The sequence below is a fragment of the Pan paniscus genome, chromosome 16 (assembly GCF_029289425.2).
Source record: "Pan paniscus chromosome 16, NHGRI_mPanPan1-v2.0_pri, whole genome shotgun sequence".
In the NCBI taxonomy this organism is placed as follows: Eukaryota; Metazoa; Chordata; class Mammalia; order Primates; family Hominidae; genus Pan; species Pan paniscus.
This window is the reverse complement of record NC_073265.2, coordinates 29,201,392-29,221,984: the sequence shown is the minus strand read 5'-3', so window position 1 is coordinate 29,221,984 and position 20,593 is coordinate 29,201,392. Positions and strand designations below refer to the sequence as shown.

The 20,593-nt window shown below is 39.7% G+C and overlaps 1 protein-coding gene across 5 annotated transcripts in view; it reads right to left on the bottom strand.

Annotated features, from left to right (window-relative positions):
• EIF2AK4 (eukaryotic translation initiation factor 2 alpha kinase 4) overlaps positions 1–20,593 on the bottom strand; it is a 101,540-nt gene that overhangs the window by 51,343 nt on the left and 29,604 nt on the right. For all 5 annotated transcript variants that reach the window (XR_004666470.3, XM_024925587.4, XM_034938507.3 and 2 more), the window contains exons 8-13: positions 18,399–18,556; positions 16,394–16,929; positions 11,260–11,366; positions 10,525–10,682; positions 7,416–7,846; positions 6,099–6,168 (exon numbers count right to left, since the gene is read on the bottom strand). Coding sequence is in view for 4 of the 5 variants with exons in the window: in XM_024925587.4 (XP_024781355.2) it covers positions 6,099–6,168; positions 7,416–7,846; positions 10,525–10,682; positions 11,260–11,366; positions 16,394–16,929; positions 18,399–18,556 (1,460 nt within the window). In the remaining variant the exon portion in view is untranslated. The remainder of the gene's footprint in view (positions 1–6,098; positions 6,169–7,415; positions 7,847–10,524; positions 10,683–11,259; positions 11,367–16,393; positions 16,930–18,398; positions 18,557–20,593) is intronic.

The window sequence follows — 20,593 nt, the reverse complement described above, 5'->3', positions numbered from 1 at the left end:
AGTAACCAAAACAGCTTGGTACTGGTACTAAAACAGAAATATAGACCAATGGAACAGAACAGAGGCCTCAGAAATAATACCACACATCTGCAACCATCTGATCTTTGACAAACCTGACAAAAACAAGCAATGGGGAAAGGATTCCCTATTTAATAAATGGTGTTGGGAAAACTGGCTAGCCATATGCAGAAAGCTGAAACCAAATCCCTTCCTTACACCTTATACAAAAATTAACTCGAGATGGATTAAAGACTTAAATGTAAGACCTAAAACCATGAAAATCCTAGAAGAAAACCTAGGCAATACCATTCAGGACACAGGCATGGGAAAAGACTTCATGACTAAAACACCAAAAGCAATGGCAATAAAAGCCAAAATTGACAAATGGGATCTAATTAAACTAAAGAGCCTCTGCACAGCAAAAGAAACTATCATTAGAGTGAACAGGCAACCTACAGAATGGGAGAAAATTTTTGCAATCTGTCCATCTGACAAAGGGCTAATATCCAGGCCGGGCGCGGTGGCTCATGCCTGTAATTCCAGCAATTTGGAAGGCTTAGGCAGTCGGTTCACCTGAGGTCGGGCGTATAGACCAGCCTGACCAACAAGGAGAAACCCCTTCTCTACCAAAAATACAAAATTAGCTGGGCATGGTGGCGCATGCCTGTGATCCCAGCTACTCGGGAGGCTGAGGCAGGAGAATCACTTGAACCCAGGAGGCGCAGGTTGTGGTGAGCTGAGATCGTGCTATTGCACTCTACCCTAGGCAACAAGAGCAAAACTCAGTCTCAAAAAAAAAAAAAAAAAGGCTAATATCCAGAATCTACGAGGAACTTAAACAAATTTACAAGAAAAAAACAACTCCATCAAAAAGTGGGCAAAAGATATGAACAGACACTTTTCAAAAGAAGACATTTATGCAGCCAACAAACACATGAAAAAAAGCTCATCATCACTGGTCTTCATTAGAGAAATGCAAATCAAAACCACAATGAGATACTATCTCACTCCAGTTAGAATGGTGATCATTAAAAAGTCAGGAAACAACAGATGCTGGGGAGGATGTGGAGAAATAGGAATGCTTTCACACTACTGGTGGGAGTGTAAATTAGTTCAACCATTGTGGAAGACAGTGTGGCGATTCCTCAAGGATCTAGAACTAGAAATACCATTTGACCCAGCCATCCCATTACTGGGTATATACCCAAAGGATTATAAATCATTCTGCTATAAAGACACATGCACACGTATGTTTATTGCGGCACTATTCACAATAGTGAAGACTTGGAATCAACCCAAATGTCCACCAATGATAGACTGGATAAAGAAAATGTGGCACATATACACTATAGAACACTATGCAGCCATAAAAAAAGAACGAGTTCATGTCCTTTGCAGGGACATGGATGAAGCTGGAAACTATTATTCTCACTAACACAGGAACAGAAAACCAAACACTGCATGTTCTCACTTGTAAGTGGGAGTTGAACAATGAGAACATATGGGCACAAGGAGGGGAACATCACACATTGGGGCTTGCCTGTTGGGGGGTGGGGAGCTAGGGGAGGGATAGCTTTAGGAGAAATACCTAATGTAGATGACAAGTTAATGGGTGCAGCAAACCACCATGGCACATGTATACCTATGTAACAAAACTGCATGTTCTGCACATGTATCCCAGAACTTAGGTGTAATTAAAAAAAGAAAAGGAAAAAAAAGAAGCTCACAGCATTATTGAAAATTTGCTATTTCCAGTATCCTCTGTGTGGTTTACAGGTCTGTTGCTACACAGAACAATGATACAGTAAACAGAAAATAGGCAGGTATTAAACAGAAAAACTCCTTGTCAAGTCAATTCTTTCTTACCGCTGGTAACCATCTATGGCTAAGAAGGTCAGAATGCATACAGGCTAATATTTGAAGGGTTCAGTTTTACTGGAATTCCATATTTTTTGGTGGTAGGCTTAGTTCAGAAACAGAAGACTAGAAATCCACCTTTAGGTAAAACAATTTAAAAGCGACGGCTGGGCACGATGGCTCACGCCTGTAATCCCAGCACTTTGGGAGGCCGAGGCGGGCGGATCACGAGGTCAGGAGATCGAGACCATCCTGGATAACACGGTGAAACCCCGTCTCTATTAAAAATACAAAAAATTAGCCGGGCATGGTGGTGGGCGCCTGTAGTCCCAGCTACTCGGGAGGCTGAGGCAGGAGAATGGCGTGAACCCAGGAGGCGGAGCTTGCAGTGAGCCGAGATCGTGCCACTGCACTCCAGCCTTGGCGATGAGTGAGACTTTGTCTCAAAAAAAAAAAAAAAGAAAAAAAGTGACCACATTATCAAAGGGCACACTGCCCTCAGAGGTACATGCTTGAAGAACATGCCCTCAGCTGCCGCTTACAGTGAATGACCCTCTAGGACACTTCCCATACCATTACTCTGTTTGTCCCTAACAGCTAATTTTCTTTCTCATACATGATACTTTTCTTAAAAAAGTCTTTTTCCCTCAATAGATGTATTTGAATACTTATAACCCCAAGTGCAGAAAAAGTATTAGTTAGTATTTGACCATTTCTGATTTATAATTTTTTTCTGAGGAAGAATTTTTTTGAACTTTTTCCTTTATCAAAGAAAAAAAAAAGCTCTGCTCTGGTAACAATCAGGTTCTACTTCTGAATCATTTATGGATGCTGGGGATTATCTGTATTACACTGTTAATCTCTTGGAGGTTTCTACCCATCAATTAGGATGCCCATGGATGCTGCCCTTAACTGAGCAAAACCAGGATTTGGTGCCCCTGTAATAATTATGTGCATAACAAATGCTAACACCAAACATTAACTTTGGCTTTAGCAGTAGTTCAGACTTTTTTTTTTTGAGACAGAGTTTCGCTCTTGTCACCCAGGCTGGAGTGCAATGACGTGATCTGGGCTCACTGTAACCTCTGCCTCCTGAGTTCAAGCAATTCTCCTGCCTCAGCCTCCTGAGTAGCTGGGATTACAGGTGCCCGCCACCATGCCTGGCTAATTTTTGTATTTTTAGTAGAGATGGGGTTTCACCATGTTGGCCAGGCTGGTCTCACTCTTGACCTCAGGTGATCCACCTGCCTTGGCATCCCAAAGTGCTGGGATTACAGGTGTGAGCCACTGCAGCCAACATAGTTTATTTATGCTATTATTCCTGGTTTAAATTTATAACTAATAAATTTTTATTAGTAGTGATTTCATTGACAAGGAAAGTACTTATAAAAAAACACACTGGCTAATACTCAGATCTCCTTCAAATACATTGAACTGCTTATTTAAGAGTCTACACTTAGACTTTTCTTTACTATGAATGAACCCTTGTAACTGCTGGTAATTATATTTTTATTCCTGGTAATAAAGTCATTGCAGGCTAGGCATGGTGGCTCACACCTGTAATGGCAGCACTTTGGAAGGCTGAGGCAGGAGGATCATTTGAGCCCAGGAGTTCTAGGCTGCAGTGAGCTAGGATTGCACCACTGCACTCCAGCATGGGTGACAGATGGAGACCCTGCCTCTTAAAATAATAATAGTAATAAAGTTGTTGCATTCAGTCCCCAATAGTAGAATAATTCCCCACAGCCACAACTGACTGCCCTAGTAGTTTTGGTGACCTCCCTTACTGGGCTAATTAGCACTTGATCAGAAGTCCAGGTTAGTATGTGAGGCCAGGAGTCCTATTATTGTGTTAGCAACAGTTGCATTAACTATTTCAAAAATTACTGCCTTTAATAAAAACAACCTCAAGCTCTATTTGTATTCACAATTGACATCTGGATTGGGTTTATGTTTGATGCATTGTTTGGAAAATTTGCAATACAAACTGGCATAAGAATTACTTATTCTGATGATGTACTTTTATGTACTTTTTATTAGAAAGTAGAACTAATTATAGATTTTCAGCTTGATGGATTTTCAGTTTCTTCTGAAGAATTTTCTTTACCATTAGTCTTCAAATTGGATACCATTGTGCACTGTTATACTTCAGAGAAAGGGTAAGCGTATGTCTATTTCAGTTCCTATGAGGTAGCTGTAACCCTTAAAAATGAAATGTCAACTCTAGGGTACATTTGACGTTGAAAGAATAGTTAGGAAATAACTTCGTTTTGATGGGGTCATGATTAAGAAATGATATATCAGTTTTATTTATGGAATTGTTTTATAGTGCATACAAATCAGCAATTAGCCAGCAAATATTTTTCTTTGAGCTTATGAAAGCTCTGTATTCTTTTGCCTTCAATCTGTTGTCTTCAAAACAAACAAAAAAGAGCTTCTTGCGCCTTCCCCTCCCCTCTTTTCTTCCTTTTTCTTTTTGCTTGTATGCACAAGATAGGACTTATTTCGTAAGAAACAAAATGTCAGTATTTTCTTAAGCCGTGATGTGAAACCAACATGGCACAGAACACTAAATTTTGGTCCCATGGCTGAAACTTGAGACTGACTAAAAGTAATGCCTGTGAAACTTGATATCTATCTGGGATGGCCATTTGATTTCTAAGAGGAATTTTGTATACTCCACAGAACTCCTATCTATAGTAAAATTGATTTTCAGTTTTAAATGTGGGCAAAAATACATTTTCTCCAAGATTTCAAAACTAATTCTTATTTTTAAATGGTTTACCAAAATTTGTCAGTACATTTTACATGTAGAAGCATTTTAAAAATAATTTCTAGCAAGCACTTGACAAGTTCCCCTCTTTGAATAAAATAATTTCTCATAATTAAGCAGCAGCAGATCTATCTTTACAAAGTATGAGGGATGCCAGATGTTGATAAACTTACTCTTTCTTAATCTGGACAAAGTAAACTTAACAGATTTTTCTGATGAGCATGTTTTATGAATCTTCCATTGTGCTCCATTCTATCACATGTGCATTTTTCATGTTAAACTGCAATTACTTAATCTCTTCCCCTATCCTTCTAAATTAATTTTCTGAAGTTGGAGTGTAGTCTTTTCCCCCTTAGGCTATGCATTAATCAAAGCTTTCTTTTCACCATGATTTTATAATGTCTAGTACACAATATTTCTACTTCCCACATCTTTGCTTTACACAGTCACCTTGCCTTCCTCCCACCACCTAACAAAAAAGATGGTCATACTAACAGGTGAAGTGTATAAGGTGTCTGTGTGTTTTGTGTAGCTTCAGAGTTACATTGAAATTACCAGGCACAGACTTAGTCTTGTCATTTTGTTTACACATTGGGGAAAACAAATCAGTTTATTAAAGATTTCACGTAACTGCACCCAAGTTTTGCCAACCTGGAAACTTGGATCTTTTCTGTGTAGTGACTTTTTAATTATAGTTTTCACAACCTGGAGATCAAACTGTTGCTTTCGCATGATATATGTAGTGTCTCACGACTGAAGTTTGCTTTGTTTTATAGTATCTGTACTCGTTGTATTTTTCAAGAGCTATTTTGTCAACAGATGATGTATTTCTCCATTGAAAACACAACTAAAAAAACAGCACAATCTCAAAAAAAATTATGAGATTTTTTGTGATTTTTTTGTTTGTTTAGCTTATCAGCTATCATTAGTGTTAGTATATTTTATGTGTGGCCCAAGACAATTCTTCTACCAGTGTAGCCAAGGGAAGACAAAAGCTTGGACACCCCTGCATTATAGGATCATGATACACAGTGTGAAAACACTGTTCTAGAGGATGGTCTATGAAAATAAGGAATCAAGATTAATTGATGTGGGACAGACCAAGGTAACTCCATGATGAGGTAACTCCATAAATGCAAATCTAGTTCATTAATTTGCATTCAATTCTTATCCCCAACCATATAAAGTTTCCCAAACCCTTAGAAAACTGTTTTCATCACATACAAAAATGCAGTGTCTCAACTGACTCCTCTCTTCTAAAAGGAGGTATGTTTTACTATGTGGATAAATAAAGAAGGTCTATAAATAAACACAGGTAGAATATTTTAAATGAATAATCATCTTTTAAAATTTATGGTTTCTATATCTGAATATCAGATTAAAGCCTTAATACTTTACCTAAGGTTTATGACATCAGACGTCAATTATATCACGAATAAAATGATATAATTTCTATTCATATATATACCTGATTCTGACTTTTACTGTTCTCATCTTCATTGTCAAAGATAATATCACTTTCAGAATCTGAAGCAGGCCTGAAAAAGGGAAACAGAAATACTAAAGGAACAGAAATCCCTATTATCATTATAAACATGGACACTTTTAAATACTAGAAAGCGCAAGAGGCTACAGACATCACACCATGAGCCCACAGGCATCAATGTATACTCTACACTGTGCTGATTTGTACTTGCTATTATGCAAAACACAGAACCCTTGATTTAATAAAAATTAGCCAGATTAAGTTTCCTCAAAAAATTTAATAGCGAAGAGTAATCATAAACTGTACCCACTTGGATAAAATAAAACAAAATCATGAAAGTAAACATCCAGGGTGGATTCTGAGAAGCATAAAATTTAGGATCATAATTATTGGTTTGGTACCTTTGGGGGCTGCAGTTGGCACTGTATCAAGACTCCAAATTAGTTCTTAAATGTTTCACAGGATTGCAAGCCCTTATCCAAAGGAATGTCCTATGAGAAATTCTATTCAATGTATAAGATGAGGTATTGGATTTTCCTTTTTCCATGGCTTGGATTTTGGAGATCTTTTGAAAATAGCGGGAAAAAAAATCCTTTAGATTAGGGGTCCCAAACCTCCAGGCCATGGATGGACAGGTACAGGTCCACCGCCTGTCAGGGCCGCACAGCCGGAGGTGAGCAAGCATTAAGGCCTGAGCTCCACCTCCTGTCAGATCAGCAGCCGCATTAGATTCTCATAGGAGCGCAAACACTATTGTGAACTGTGCACACGAGGGATCCAGGTTGTGCGCTTTTTCAGCAGTCATTATGAGACTCTAATGCCTGATGATGTAAGGTGGAACAGTTTCATCCCGAAACTATTTCCCTAACACCCGTCTGTGGAAAAATTGTCTTCTATGAAACCAGTCCCTGGTGCCTAAAAACGCTGGGGACCGCTCCTTTAGATTGCATTTGGTTACTCTCTAAAAGTGGTGGTTTTGTTTTGTTTTGTTTTTGTTTTTGTTTTTAAACATGGCCAACACGTCTGGATTTCTAAATGAATCCCCTTTTCCCTGGCTTGGACTTGGTGGGGATTAATGTTGGGGGGCATTCGCTGGCCCGGGAGGCGGATGTTGCAGCCAAGGACGCGCCACTGACCTCCAGCCTGGGTGACAGAGCAAGACCCTATCTCAAAAAAGGAAAGAAAGAAAAGAAGGAAAGAAGGAAGGAAGGAAATGAAAGGAAAAAGGAAAGAAAAAATAAAGAAAGAAAGGAAACTAGGGGGCGCATCAGAGGCAGCTGGTCCGCGCCGTGCGCTTACAGGAAGGACTGGGAGAAGACGCCACCGTGCTCGTCCTCGTCGTCGTCCTCGTCATCGCTGGAGCCCGGGCCGGTGGCGGGGAAACGGGCACTGGCCGAGCGCTCGCCCGAAGTGCTCCACTCCACCGAGCTGCTGAGGATGGGTGGCGGCGCGGCGGCCTCTACGCTGTCCAGGCCGTCTGTGTCGCTCGCCGGCTGCCCGCGTGCAGCTCGGTCATCCTTGGCCAGGGGCCCGGAGTCCGGGGGCGGTGTCCCCGGTCCCGCCGGCCGCTCGTGTCGCTCGATCCAGGCGTTGTAGTAGCGCACAATGTTCTCATGGTGCAGCCGTGACAGCAGTGTCACTTCGCCCTTGATCCTGCGGAACTGCCGGCTGGCCGGGTTGATGGGGATGCGCTTCACTGCGTAGCAGCAGCCGTCCAACTTGTTCTGCACCTGCGGCACAGCCAGGGGAAGGTCAGCCGCTCGGAGCCTTGCACAAACAGGCATTTGCACCGCACCCCATCCCTTCCCAAGGAAAGCGTGAAGTTCTAAATGAGTCCCACAGCTACAGTCAAGAACCACATGCCTGAAATTCTTAAACTGAAGAAAGCTTTGACTGCCACAAAATTCAGAAAACAGCCCACCCAACTCTAGATATATTTAGCTTGCTGGGAGACCCTGGGGAAAACATAATCTCCATTTTAATAATTAATTTTACTGACAGTTACCTCCCTGCTTTTCCAATGTATCTGCTATCTAAACTTCTAAGTGTCTTGATTTTAAGATTAAACATTATTTTCTAAAGTCAGTGTAAAGTTTCAGATGATTTTAGTTTCTCTCTGATTTTTTTTTACACTTAAAGTCACTAAAAACAAATTAAACACCAAAAATATTAACAGACCTGAACACAAAGGTTAATTCCTTGATTTCTAAAGCCGTGTGAACTTGGGAAAATTACTTAATTTCCTTGAGACTCAATTTTCTTATCTTTAAAATGGCATTTATACCATTTCCACTACCCCAAATGGTGACTGTAAAGCACTTGTATCAAGGCCTCACAGAGAAAGGTGCTTAGCTTAGTCAATAACAGCAATTGCTATTAACACAATCACTGCCCATTGATTTTGTTATATAACTAAGATGATGTATACTGAAACCAGAACAATACAATTAACAACACAGTAAAATAATAAGAAAGCAAGAAAACGTTGCAAAGGCAAGTCCTCCCATCCTACATAGAGGCATCCTTATGCCAGGCAGTTTCACTATGTAATTGGGGTGACTGAAGTAACTTTTACAGAGTCTTATTCACTGAAACCTTGTAGTCACATCCGTGCAGGTCAAATGAGGTGATGATATACTCTAGAAAAGCAAATGCCACGTGGCCATGGGTGGCAGGAGAAATTAGTTGATTACAAAACACAAAACAGAATATCATTCTCTTGTTTGGCTCACAAGTTTCAATTAAACTAATAAATGTCTAAGTGAAGTCCTGGGAATAAGAAGGAAGTACTACAAAATTGAGTTTCAGATTATCTTTTTTTGTATGGAAATAGTGACAAGAACACACACTTTGTAGTACAACAGAGGTGGGTCTGAATGCTGGTTTTATCTCCCTTAGTAGAGGTGTGTCATCTCAGGCAAAGGACATAACCTTCTCTGAGCTTCAGTTCCCTCATCTAGGGAATGAGGATCATACCCATCTCGTAAGAATGTCCTGAGATTTAAAGACAAGGTTTGTAAACCACCTGGCACACAATCTGAAATATGGCAGGTGCTCCAAAAAATGATAGCCCTGTGTTCTTTTACTGCCACATTAATAGGGAAGAGGACAGTGTAGGGTGGGAGGTGGGGATCTTGGCATTGCCTTTTGATCTCCTGTCTCAGTACACATCATATATGAACTGGGTTGGGAGTAAAGCTTGCTATACTGGAAACCCCTAGGAATTCATTTACTGAAGTGAAAAGGTGCAGAAACAGTAATGGGTCCAACTGCTAATGAATGCCAGATCACTGGGCAGGCTGCCCTACTCTGACACAGAAGCACAGAGGTAGGAGGTGAGGGCTGTGGATTCTCATAGGGAGAAACTACTGGAAACCGTGGGGGCTTAAGTTACTCAGATGTTTTTGTTATATGAGCTTGCCTATCATTATTAAGTACTTGTAAAGAGATGAAATTTGTTACTATTCTACGTTCAAGAATTTAAAATAGAATGAAGTTAAAGGATTTGATCAAAATGATATTGTGTTAAAGGGACAGTATACGCTTCAATCATCCCCTCCTCTTAGACATAATTATGATCTTTCTGATCAGGACATCTGTCTTGCTTGTCTGACTTTTACCACAGGAAAACTAATTTAATTCCTTTTTTAGTGTAAAAGTTTTTCTACAGTAACAGTAATGCTTCCTAATGATACTCTCAGAATCCTTAACAGACAATATACTCAGTTGATGGTGGGTTACCTTCATATGTGAAAGATGACATGTACTGTATATGGACTTAATACAATAATCTGGGTCTCCTAATTTACAAAGAAATACTTCTATTATATAAAAACAGCTGAAACCTCTTTCTACAAGGGGCAGATAATAATAAAAGTCACCCAAATAGACTAGAACGAAGAAAGGAAGACCCAACAACAGTGTACCTTAATAATACATCGCTACTTTCCTGTCCCAATAATAGCTGGAAAATAAAAGCCATCGAGACCTGCTGGGGCCATCTCCCAGTTTGAAGTCCATCTCTCTTCTAACCTTAGAACCTTTTTATCTACAGCAACTCTAACAGCAAACAGGAGAAAAAAAGAACAATGTTCTTTCTGAACCAAAGCACACAAAAATGTTCTTTCTGTGGAGGTCTTGATTCCACTTGAAGTGCTGTTATAACCATGTGTGTTTCATGTTAATGCTCCACATGAAGCAAGGAAAGAGGAGTGGGACAATTCTCAACTGTGTCCAGCGTAACTTAAATAAAACCTTTAACTCCAGGAAGGTGAGGATGAGCATAGTATCCAACAGCCATATTCACTTCCCTCCCCACTCCCAAAATAAAAGTAAAGTCCATGAGTCTTTGTGGAAATGGAACAGAGAAGGAGCTCTAAAGGGGACTGGGAATGACTCTGTACCACACCTTGATGACAGCTCCAAAAGCTCCTTTACCAAGAAGTTGTAATTCTTCAAACTCAATGAAGTATCGGGAAAACTGTCTCTGTGTCTCACTAAAGAAGGCAGCACTGGGTAGCCGGTTGCTAGGAATAACAGTCTCAACATAATCTTGTCCTCCAGAATCTGAGATAAAACAGGGAGTAAGAGGCACATGAGGCATTGGAAATTTAGGAAGAGCTACATAGCCAACAATGATGGAAGCCCTGGAAGAAGAGCTCCAACCAGTAGTTTGAAAAATTACCTCTTACCTGAGTGGCCTTTTAAAACTTTTCCTCACCTTGCCCTCCTTAAAGTAGGCAGAAATATATAATTAGCCCAAGTTTACAGGTGGGGGATTATATAGAATAAGTGACTTAACTATAGAGCTAGAACCAAAACTCAGGTCTCATGATCCATCCCAATCTCTACCGAGGTTCCTTAATCTCAGGTGCAGCAGGAAAAATCTAGTTACATGGCACTATGGGTGACTAAACACCACAAGAGACTACAGCAATGGACATTCATTCCATCAGTAGAGACTAGAAAAATCAGGGTGGCAAAACAGTCCCATGCACATGGCACACATCAAACTAATGGATTTAGTTCAGAATAAAAGACATAAAATAACACATGCAGCCCCTTCCAGTTTTTGGTTTATGTATACTTTCAAAATAATTTAATGTCAAACAGGATACCAAATAAAGAAAGGTAACAGACTCACCTTCAGGACTTTGTTCCACTAGAGGCATTTTTGGCTGGGGATTTATAAAGCTGTGTTTCAACAACTGCTGGGGACTCCATCTTTCCTTGTCATCCAAGCACACACATCTCGGTGAGAGGGAAGGAAGAATCTTAGCATCACAAACAATCAGTGCTAAACTAGTTAATCCAAGGCATTAACTATGGGTTTATTTTTTAAAGATACACATTATAGAATTCATGTTACTCAAAGACCAGAATGTACTCTCATAGGTGAATTTAAATTAATAAACATTCCTGCAGGATTTACATGCTATGGGACAGGCTGGGTACAAGAGGCGAATCAAAAAAAGGCATCTCTAGATGAGAAGACTTACCCTCATGGAACAATTTTTTAAAAGTCTAAGGTAGCACAAGTAGGCTATAAATTTTCACCTCGATGAACAGTTTAATGCCTTGTCATGCCAAACTAAGCCTTTGCAGGAACCGGTTATAAATAAAGCTTTCGAAAGACAAAGCAAATCAGAGAGTTGGTGCAGCAGAGTGGCTCAGTATGACGAGCTTTAGATGAAGCCTGCTCATTACAGGATGAAGCAAGTTGGAAACATTTAGGGAAGGCTTTTTTAAAGTCCCATATTCTATTGCATACTTTTTTTAAAAATTGGTTTATGCTTTTTTTTTTTTTTTTTTGAAATAGGGTCTTGCCGTATCGCCCAGGCTGCAGTGCAGTGGTGTGATCTCAGCTCATTCCAACTTCTGCTTCCCGGGCTCAAGCAATCCTCCCATCTCAGTAGCTGGGACTACAGGCAGGCACCACCAGGCCTGGCTAATTTTTATATTTTTTGTAGAGATAGGGTTTCACCACACTGCCCAGGCTGGTCTCCAACTCCTGAGCTCAAACAATCTGACTGTCTCGGCCTCCCAAAGTGCTGGGATTACAGGCGTGAGCCACCGTGCCCGGCCTCATATACTTTCTTTTAATCTTCATTCCTTGAACCCATTAACTTACTGTTTAATGGTGTAATAGACAATTCTTGTTTTGTTTTTTAATGAAGAAAAACAAGCCATACCTTTAACCCAGGGCTTCTCAAAGTGGGGTCCCTGGCCAGTAGCATCAGTATCCCCTAAAAAATGTTAGAAATACAAATTCTACTACACCCCTGACCTAGTAAATCAGCATCTCTGGGGGTTTGGACAGTGATCTGTGCTTTAACAAGAGCTCCAAATGATTTCAATGCAAGCTAAAGTCTAAGTTAAAGTCTAAGTAGTTAAACTGTAACTGATTTAAGCTGGCCTTTTTTTTTTAATTTTAATTTTTTTTTTGAGATAAGGTTTTGCTCTGTCACCCAAGCTGGAGAGCAGTGTTGCGATCATCACTCATGGCAGCCTCGAACTCCTAGACTCAAAGCATCCTCTTGCCTCAGCCTCCTGAGTAACTGGGACTACAGGCGTGTACCACCATGCTGGAATGTTTTATTTATTTATTTTCATTTTATTTTATTTTATTATGAGACGAAGTCTTGCTCTCTTGCCCAGGCTGGAGTGCAGTGGCACTATCTTGGCTCACTGCAACCTGCAACCTCTACCTCCCAGGTTCAAGCGATTCTCCTGCTTCAGGCTCTCAAGTAGATGGGATTACAGGTGAGTGTCACCATGCATGGCTAATTTTTGTCTTTTTAGTAGATATGGGGTTTTGCCATGTTGGCCAGGCTGGTCTTGAACTCCTGACCTCAAGTGATCTGCCTGCCTCAGCCTCCCAAAGTGCTGGGATTACAGGTGTGAGGTATCACGCCCTGCTGTGCTGGAATACTTAAAAAAGTAGAGATGAGGTCTTACTATGTTGCCCAGGCAGGTCTTGAACTCCTGGGCTCAAGAGATCCTCTCACCTAGGCCTCCTGCAATGCTGGGATTACAGGCATGAACCACCATGCCAAGCTACTTTCATTACAACGGCCCAAGTAGTACGACTTGGTAGCACTTGACCTATAATTAAAACAATATACTTAAAAGAATCAACTGTCGTTGTGAGTTCTAGACTTAAAAATCTATACATATAAAGTGGTGACAACAACTATCATAAATGGTAACTTTTTTTTATGTTGCAGCAGTAAAAAGCAAGGTACTCCTAATTTCATAGCTTGAACAGGCAAAAAAATTCTAATAAAACCATTTGTATAAGATACCGTATTTTCCTTTAAATTTAAAATTACTTTTTAATTATATCATTAAAACATATATACCTTCTCCTTGCAAATATTAAAACATTACTGATAATGATAAAGCCTTTGACCAACCTCCCCTTCCAATTCTTTCTTCCACTTAGGGTGTCTCATTGTAGAGATTTTTCTATGCATTTATACACATAAACATACAACCATCCAAACAAAATAGTATTGTTTTTTGATTTTTTAAGCAATATCATCTTATATATATTATTCTTCAGCTTGCTTTTTTCATTCCACCATGTGTCTTGGAGCTCTTTCTAAGCCAGTACTTAAAGATTTTTTTTAAACTTCTGTATAGGCGTGGACCTACCAGAATTTATTTACACATTCTCCTACTGTTGAGATTATTTCCAATTTTTCACATTTTCACAAAATGCTGCAATGAGCATCCCTATATATGCCCTGTTGGGTTTCTGAATTGCGTTATCAACTGTAACTCAACTGTGACATAAATGCTATTGACTTGAAAGTAAATCTGGATCAGAAAAATGTTACAGCCTACCTAGAATGCACAGTATTTTTAAGAGATTTATAGCCACCAAGATCTCACTTTAAAAATGAACTTCTCTGAATCAATAATTTTGGCAACAGGGTAGCCGTATATAGAAAAGGTTCAGCTTTGAACAAAAAGGGATAAAATGCCTGGCAACACCCACATTTCTTCATAGTTCTCACTACTGAGGATGGTGATGAAAACCAGCACTGACTCAGTCTGGGCCAAGTGCCAGGCACTTTATGGGTGTTAACTAATTTAATCCTCACAACCACCTCATGAGGTAGGCAGTGCTATCATCCCAGCTTCACAGAGGAGGAAACGCAGGGCAGGGGGTTAATTCACTCAGCCAGTAGGACATAGAGGTGAGACCTGAACCCAGATGTTTTGACTCCAGAGTCTTACCCATCACAGAGGCTGATTTGAAACAAAATCTTGCTCCAAAGGGTGTTCACTAATATGTAAAAATATAACTACAAATGGAAGGTTCCTGTTTTCATTCTTTTTGAATGGCATTTTTCTTTTGTTAACCAGGGCTGGACAGCAAAGTTCATAAAAACAGTTCTTGGCAGCTCCTTAACCAAGCACAGTCTATCAAACCACTCCAGGGAGAGAAGTATACAAAATAGTCTAAAGAAAAATCTTGTTAAAAGAATAAGGCCATGCGCTATGGCTCACGCCTGTAATCCCAGCACTTTGGGAGGCCGAAGTGGGCTGATCACGAGGTCAGGAGATTGAGACCATCCTGGCTAACATGGTGAAACCCTGTCTCTACTAAAAATACAAAACATTAGCCGGGTGTAATAGCGGGCGCCTGTAGACCCAGCTACTCAGGAGGCTGAGGCAGGAGAATGGCGTGAACCTGGGAGGCGGAGCTTGCAGGAAGCTGAGATCGTACCACTGCACTCCAGCCTGGGCGACACAGCCAGACTCCATCTCAAAAAAAAAAAAAAAAAAAAGAATAAGAAATTGTGCTGATCTCAAGTTTAAAACTGACAGAGCATACAGCTATTTAAGAAGAGAACTAGGAAAGTTTTAGCTACCGAGCCCATTCATTTTGCTACTAAACGGGAAAGGAAAGGTACTTCTACTTAAACCTCCCAGTACTGTTTTTAACAATACATAATGCTATTGCTAACCTTGACTAAATTACTCTTCATCAATGAAGAAGGCAGAACACTAAAGGTGACATTTTGAAGATGGAAATGAAACTTTCCATCTGTGATTCTATCATCATATTTGTCATTTTGGCCAACCTCATTGTTAGGGTGCATTTAAATAAATATGTTTAAAGCGCCATTGCATTAAAAAGATACCATAAAATATTTCTTTAGAAATCTTAATATTTTCATATACTTTAAGGCGAGAAACCAACATAAAGAATCAAAGTTGGCCCCTTTCCACAACTGTATGCATGTGTGTGTGTATATATATATATATCATATTCACTTTACACAAAAACAATCTCATTCAAACACAGGTGCAGCTACTTTCACATCTGTAATGGTAAGACCATCAGTGACAGAGCATAACAATGTAAACCAGGCCAACTGGCTACTGCGATAGGTGGAATAGGGAAAGAAATGTGAAGGGTAAAAGAAATGTTGCAAATGGAAGAAGTGAATAAAAGCAAATGATTGGGAAAAAGAAGGTAAAAAACAAAGAGTGTCAGAAAGGGAAGAAACCAGCCCAGGTCAACTCCTGCAGGACAGCTGGACCAGAGGAGCATCTGGAAAAATCCAGACTGAAGGGATCTTATCTCCCATTTAACAGAAACTGACAGAACTTAGCTCTGGCTTGGACTGAAAACAGAGGCAGAACGAAATTAGAAAACACTTAAGTGAAGGACCTGGACAAACATGTTAGGCCTGAGGAAACATCTCAAGAAAGGTTCTCCCAAATTGGATAAAACTTGGCTTTGTAATTAAACATGCACCTGTGATTTACAGGTATTGAAACTCCTCTGGCTAGACTAAGGAAGTTATTTGCATTCTACAACTTAAATGAATGAGACAGCCAATGAAGAATGGTTAAGAAGCACAAGGGGCAGAATCTCACTCCCAAAGCTGTTTTTGAATAAGGAGCCTCGTCTTTGACCATTTAGGAACCAGAGCAAAGGTCAGTATTTGGAATACCTAGGGCATTTCTCACCATAACCATCTCTATTGACTTCCAAGAGTATCCCATCAGTCCCCCAAAAGGAGTTTGAAAATCAAGTGTGAATTCCAAGTGAATTTCAGAGAATGTGGTAGTTAAGAGAATCACCAACCTACATGAGAAAACAGAACATATGAGACTAGGACAGGATTGGGAGAGCAAAGAATGAAGTCCTGTTCCTCACTTCTCAGCTTCCACATCACTTAGATGTCTGGCACACTCTAGCACAATCAAAAGTACAGGAGTAAAGTGCTATTAGAGAGAATCTCAGTGATACTCACTTCTTTAGAAAATCTTGAAAGTCAGCTGGTAAGTCACTAGGGATGGTCACAGGGTACTCTCCACATTCCTGTCCTTGGCTGAGGGACAGCAGCAGAAGGCCAAGACGCCAAACATCTCCTTTCTTCCCCGTTTTATAAGGCAGAGCATTGTCACTAAAACGAACTCGGGTTTGCTCAAACACATCCTCCTTGCAAATGTCTGCGAGGCGCTTAGAAATGCTATAGTCCGTAATCTTGACGGTGCCTTCTGCATCCACCAAGACATTAGATGCACTCAGGACCTTATGCACCACAGAATTGCTGTGCAGATAATCAAGGCCTGACAGGAGCTGAGCTGTGTACCTGCGAAGCTGATGCACAGGGATGGGGCCTGAGTGGCTCAGGTGTGCAGCAAGAGAGACCCCACTAATGTGCTCCACTAAAATGTCCACCACGATGGAGTCGTCTTGCTCTTTGAGATTCATTGCAAGGTAGCGTACTACATTTGGATGGCTCAATTTTACCAGTGAGTTGAATTCTGTTTCTGTTCCTTGAATCTGATAAGTTAAAAAAAAAAAAAAAAGAATATTGGGCCAGTCAACATTAACTTGGGTTTCATTTCAAAAGTGAAGTATTTGATCATACAAGATGGGGGCATAAAAAAACAAAACCCAAACCAAAAGTGAAGTATTTGATAGAAAATATACTTTCAGATGAGAGGAGAACAAATATGCCCTAAACTGAATCCTCCCCAAACCATATGGTCAATCTAATAGTTCATAAAGATGGAAAAAATTTAGCTAATTCTCAACTTCTCTAATCTCAAAACCTACTATGCATATACTACAAAATTAGTGAACAGTTTTTAAAATAAAATTCTTTTGAGGTATAGCCACTAGAAAAAACAAACTTTAATTTAAAAATAACCTTTTCTGATTAGCTTTGTATTTGGGTTTTTAAAAATATAGTATATGATTTGAGCAGCAGAATAATGGCCACATCCTAATCCTCAGAACCTCACATGGCAAAGAGGAGTTAAGTTTGAAGATAGAAAAAAAAAATCTTTTCTGATTTAATAAAGATCATTGTCAACATTTAAAAAATTAGTTTGATAGAAAATACCCACATGTTATCTATGTGGTCACCACCCAGTGATAACTCAAGATTTTGGCACATTTACTTTCAGTTTTCTTTCTATACTTAAATACACACACATTTCTGAACACCATGCTTTATCTACGTTTTTGTAAACCTTGTTATTATGTAACACTGCAATATGCAATACTGAATGTTCTCCTTATGCTTGGTTATAAATCATAATTTATAAATTAACTTAAAAATCCTCCGGTCCCCCAAAATTCAGTTTTGAAGCAGTATTTTTCTTTTCTTTTTTTTTTTTTGGAGACAGGGTCTTGCTCTGTCACCCAGGTTGCAGTGCAGTGGCATGAACACAGCTCACTGCAGCCTCAACCTCCTGGGCTCAAGCAATTATCCCACCTCAGCCTCCCAAGCAGCTGGGACCACAAGTATGTGCCACCATGCCCACAGATTTTTAAATTTTTTGTAGAGACAGGGTTTCACCATGTTTCCCAGGCTGGTCTCAACCTCCTGGGCTCAAGTAGTCCTCCTACCTTGGCCTCCCAAAGTGCTGGGATTACAGGTATGAGTCACCACACCCAGCCCTGAAGCAATATTTCAAGAGTAGGGAAAAGAAGAATTGTAAAAAAACCCAATTATGAACTAGTATTTAGTCCCAGTTGGAAAGATGACTGTTAATGCCATACTAAGGGCTGAGAAAGGAGGTTAAGAAGGCAGCTGGAAGTGCTTTGATCATGTTGTGAAAGTTCTGAAATCAGAAGCAAGGGGCAAAGAGGTACTGGTCCTTCACTGTCCTCCCTGGTCAAACAGTTCTCATACTGCTCTGGACCATCTCTGCAGGGCAAACAAATGCAGGGCTATTTTGTTCTGTCATCTCCTAAAGCCTGAGATTAGGCCTTTTGCTCAGTCAGCCACCTTGGATGCTTACCTGCTTTTTGCACTTATCAATCTTCTCTTTTTCTTGACTGGTAAGGAACGGACCCATTTTTTTCTGCCACTGAAGGACCCACTCATACAACAAGACAAAGCCACCAGTGGCTGTTTCCAAAGCATTGTAGACTAATTTTCCAAGTTGTTCATCACTGCCTGCACATTAAACAGAAAGTGTAATTAAATCCCACTGGTATGTTTTCTCTTGGGGGGAAGGAAGGGAGGGGGTAATACACATTCTTTAGTTCAACAATGGATACCATGTGCTAACTATGGAAAATAGGACTTTATGTAATAATGTCCTTTTGTAAACAATTTTTGATATTTAGCAATATACCTGAGTCCTAAAATAATTTTTTATAAGGGGCAAGAATCAACAATGAGATCTTAGTATCAGGCAAATAAAGAGACGAATGTTTGGCCAGGCGCGGTGGCTCATGCCTGTAATCCCAGCATTTTGGAAGGCTGAGGCAGATGGATCACCTGAGGTCAGGAGTTCGAGACCAGCCTGGACAACATGGTGAAACCCCGTCGCTACTAAAAATACAAAAAAATTAGCCAGGTTTGGTGGCGGGCACCTGGAGTCTCAGCTATTTGGGAGGCTGAGGCAGGAGAATCGCTTGAACCTGGGAGGCGGAGGTTGCAGTGAGCCTAGAGCGCACCACTGCACTCCAGCCTGGGCGGCAAGAGTAAGACTCTGTCTCAAAAAACAAAAGAGGCCAGTGTTTTATGCTACTAGCCATTATGCACAATGTTATTTTCATAACGAGTCTACCTTTGCTGACTGTGTCTACTGGTGTACGCTCATACAGCTAAATACCAACTAAAATGACAGAAAGAATATGAAAATAGAGAACAAGCCATCGAGATCATTATAGATTCGTGTGCACAGTAAAACAGTAATTTGAAAATCTGAATACATCAATGACTTTCTAAGTGCAAAATTTGAATATGCTCAGTAAATACAAACTGGTCAATGCTTTGGAAGGAAAGAACAAGAGATGACAGTTTAGATTTGAAACTAGAAAATGAGACACATTTATTTAGTGATAGTCATATGGTTCTCACTTACACAGGGAGAGCTACATTTCTGTAACACCAAAAATTTTCTTATAAAAATCTCTATTTTCATTAAAACAATAATAGAAAATTCTAAAAAACTGGAAAAGGAGAAAAAATCACCACTTGTTTTATTTTTCTTTTAGTTCCCTCTATTCTCCTTTACCCCATAATTTACCATATCATAGCATATATATAGCACCTTGACACTATGACATTTTGGACCAGGTAATCTTTGTTGTAGGCAGCTGTTTTGTGCACTGTAGGATTTTAGCAGCAATCCTGGTATCTACCCACTAGATGCCAATAGCACCCCGACCCCAATGTTAGCCATCAAAAATGTGTGCAGACATCATCAAATGTCCTGCAGGCTACAAAATTGGCCCCAGCTGATAACCCCGATATATAGTAATCTGCCTTTTTCTCTTATATAAATAATAGTTTTCCATGATGCTATACTATCTTCATAATGAAAACAAATTTTTAAAGAGACATTGCTAATTATCTTTTCTATTTGAATAATCAAAGGTGAAGTAACCTGCATATATATGATAAAGATGTCTCAGCAAAAATACTTTGGAGAAATATGGCTGAACTAGCTCACTTTGACTTTTTATCTGACAAGCAGTTTTTATTTCATGGGAATGCTGATAATTTAGAGATTTTAATTAAAATGATCTGTTAGTCATAAATAACTCCTGACAGTCTTTGCCTAAGGGGAAAAAATCCTGCTGTTTAAAAATTTGTCAACCAAACGAAGCAACCTGAGAAATGAGGGATCTAAGCAGTCTACTAGAAACACATGGCATTAAATGTTTATGGGATGGAGTAAGACGTTATTTACATAAAGCCTAATTAAATTTGTGTGTTATGCAGTACAGTGTTTTGCAATATTTGTTTCCCTAATTGGGACTAGGCAGGCATTTCATAGTTGCTGGGGTTTAAAAAATTATAATTTTAGTATTGCCAGAGTCTTCTTGTCAGTTTTTCATGATGGGAATAATAAAAGGGACAAAAGAATATACTGAGACGAGGCTAAGAGAAAATACATTGTCAAAAGAACTCTAACTGAAACCCTATATGCCCACAATGATCATTTATGCAGACAGTCTCTATAGTGCTATAGTCATATCT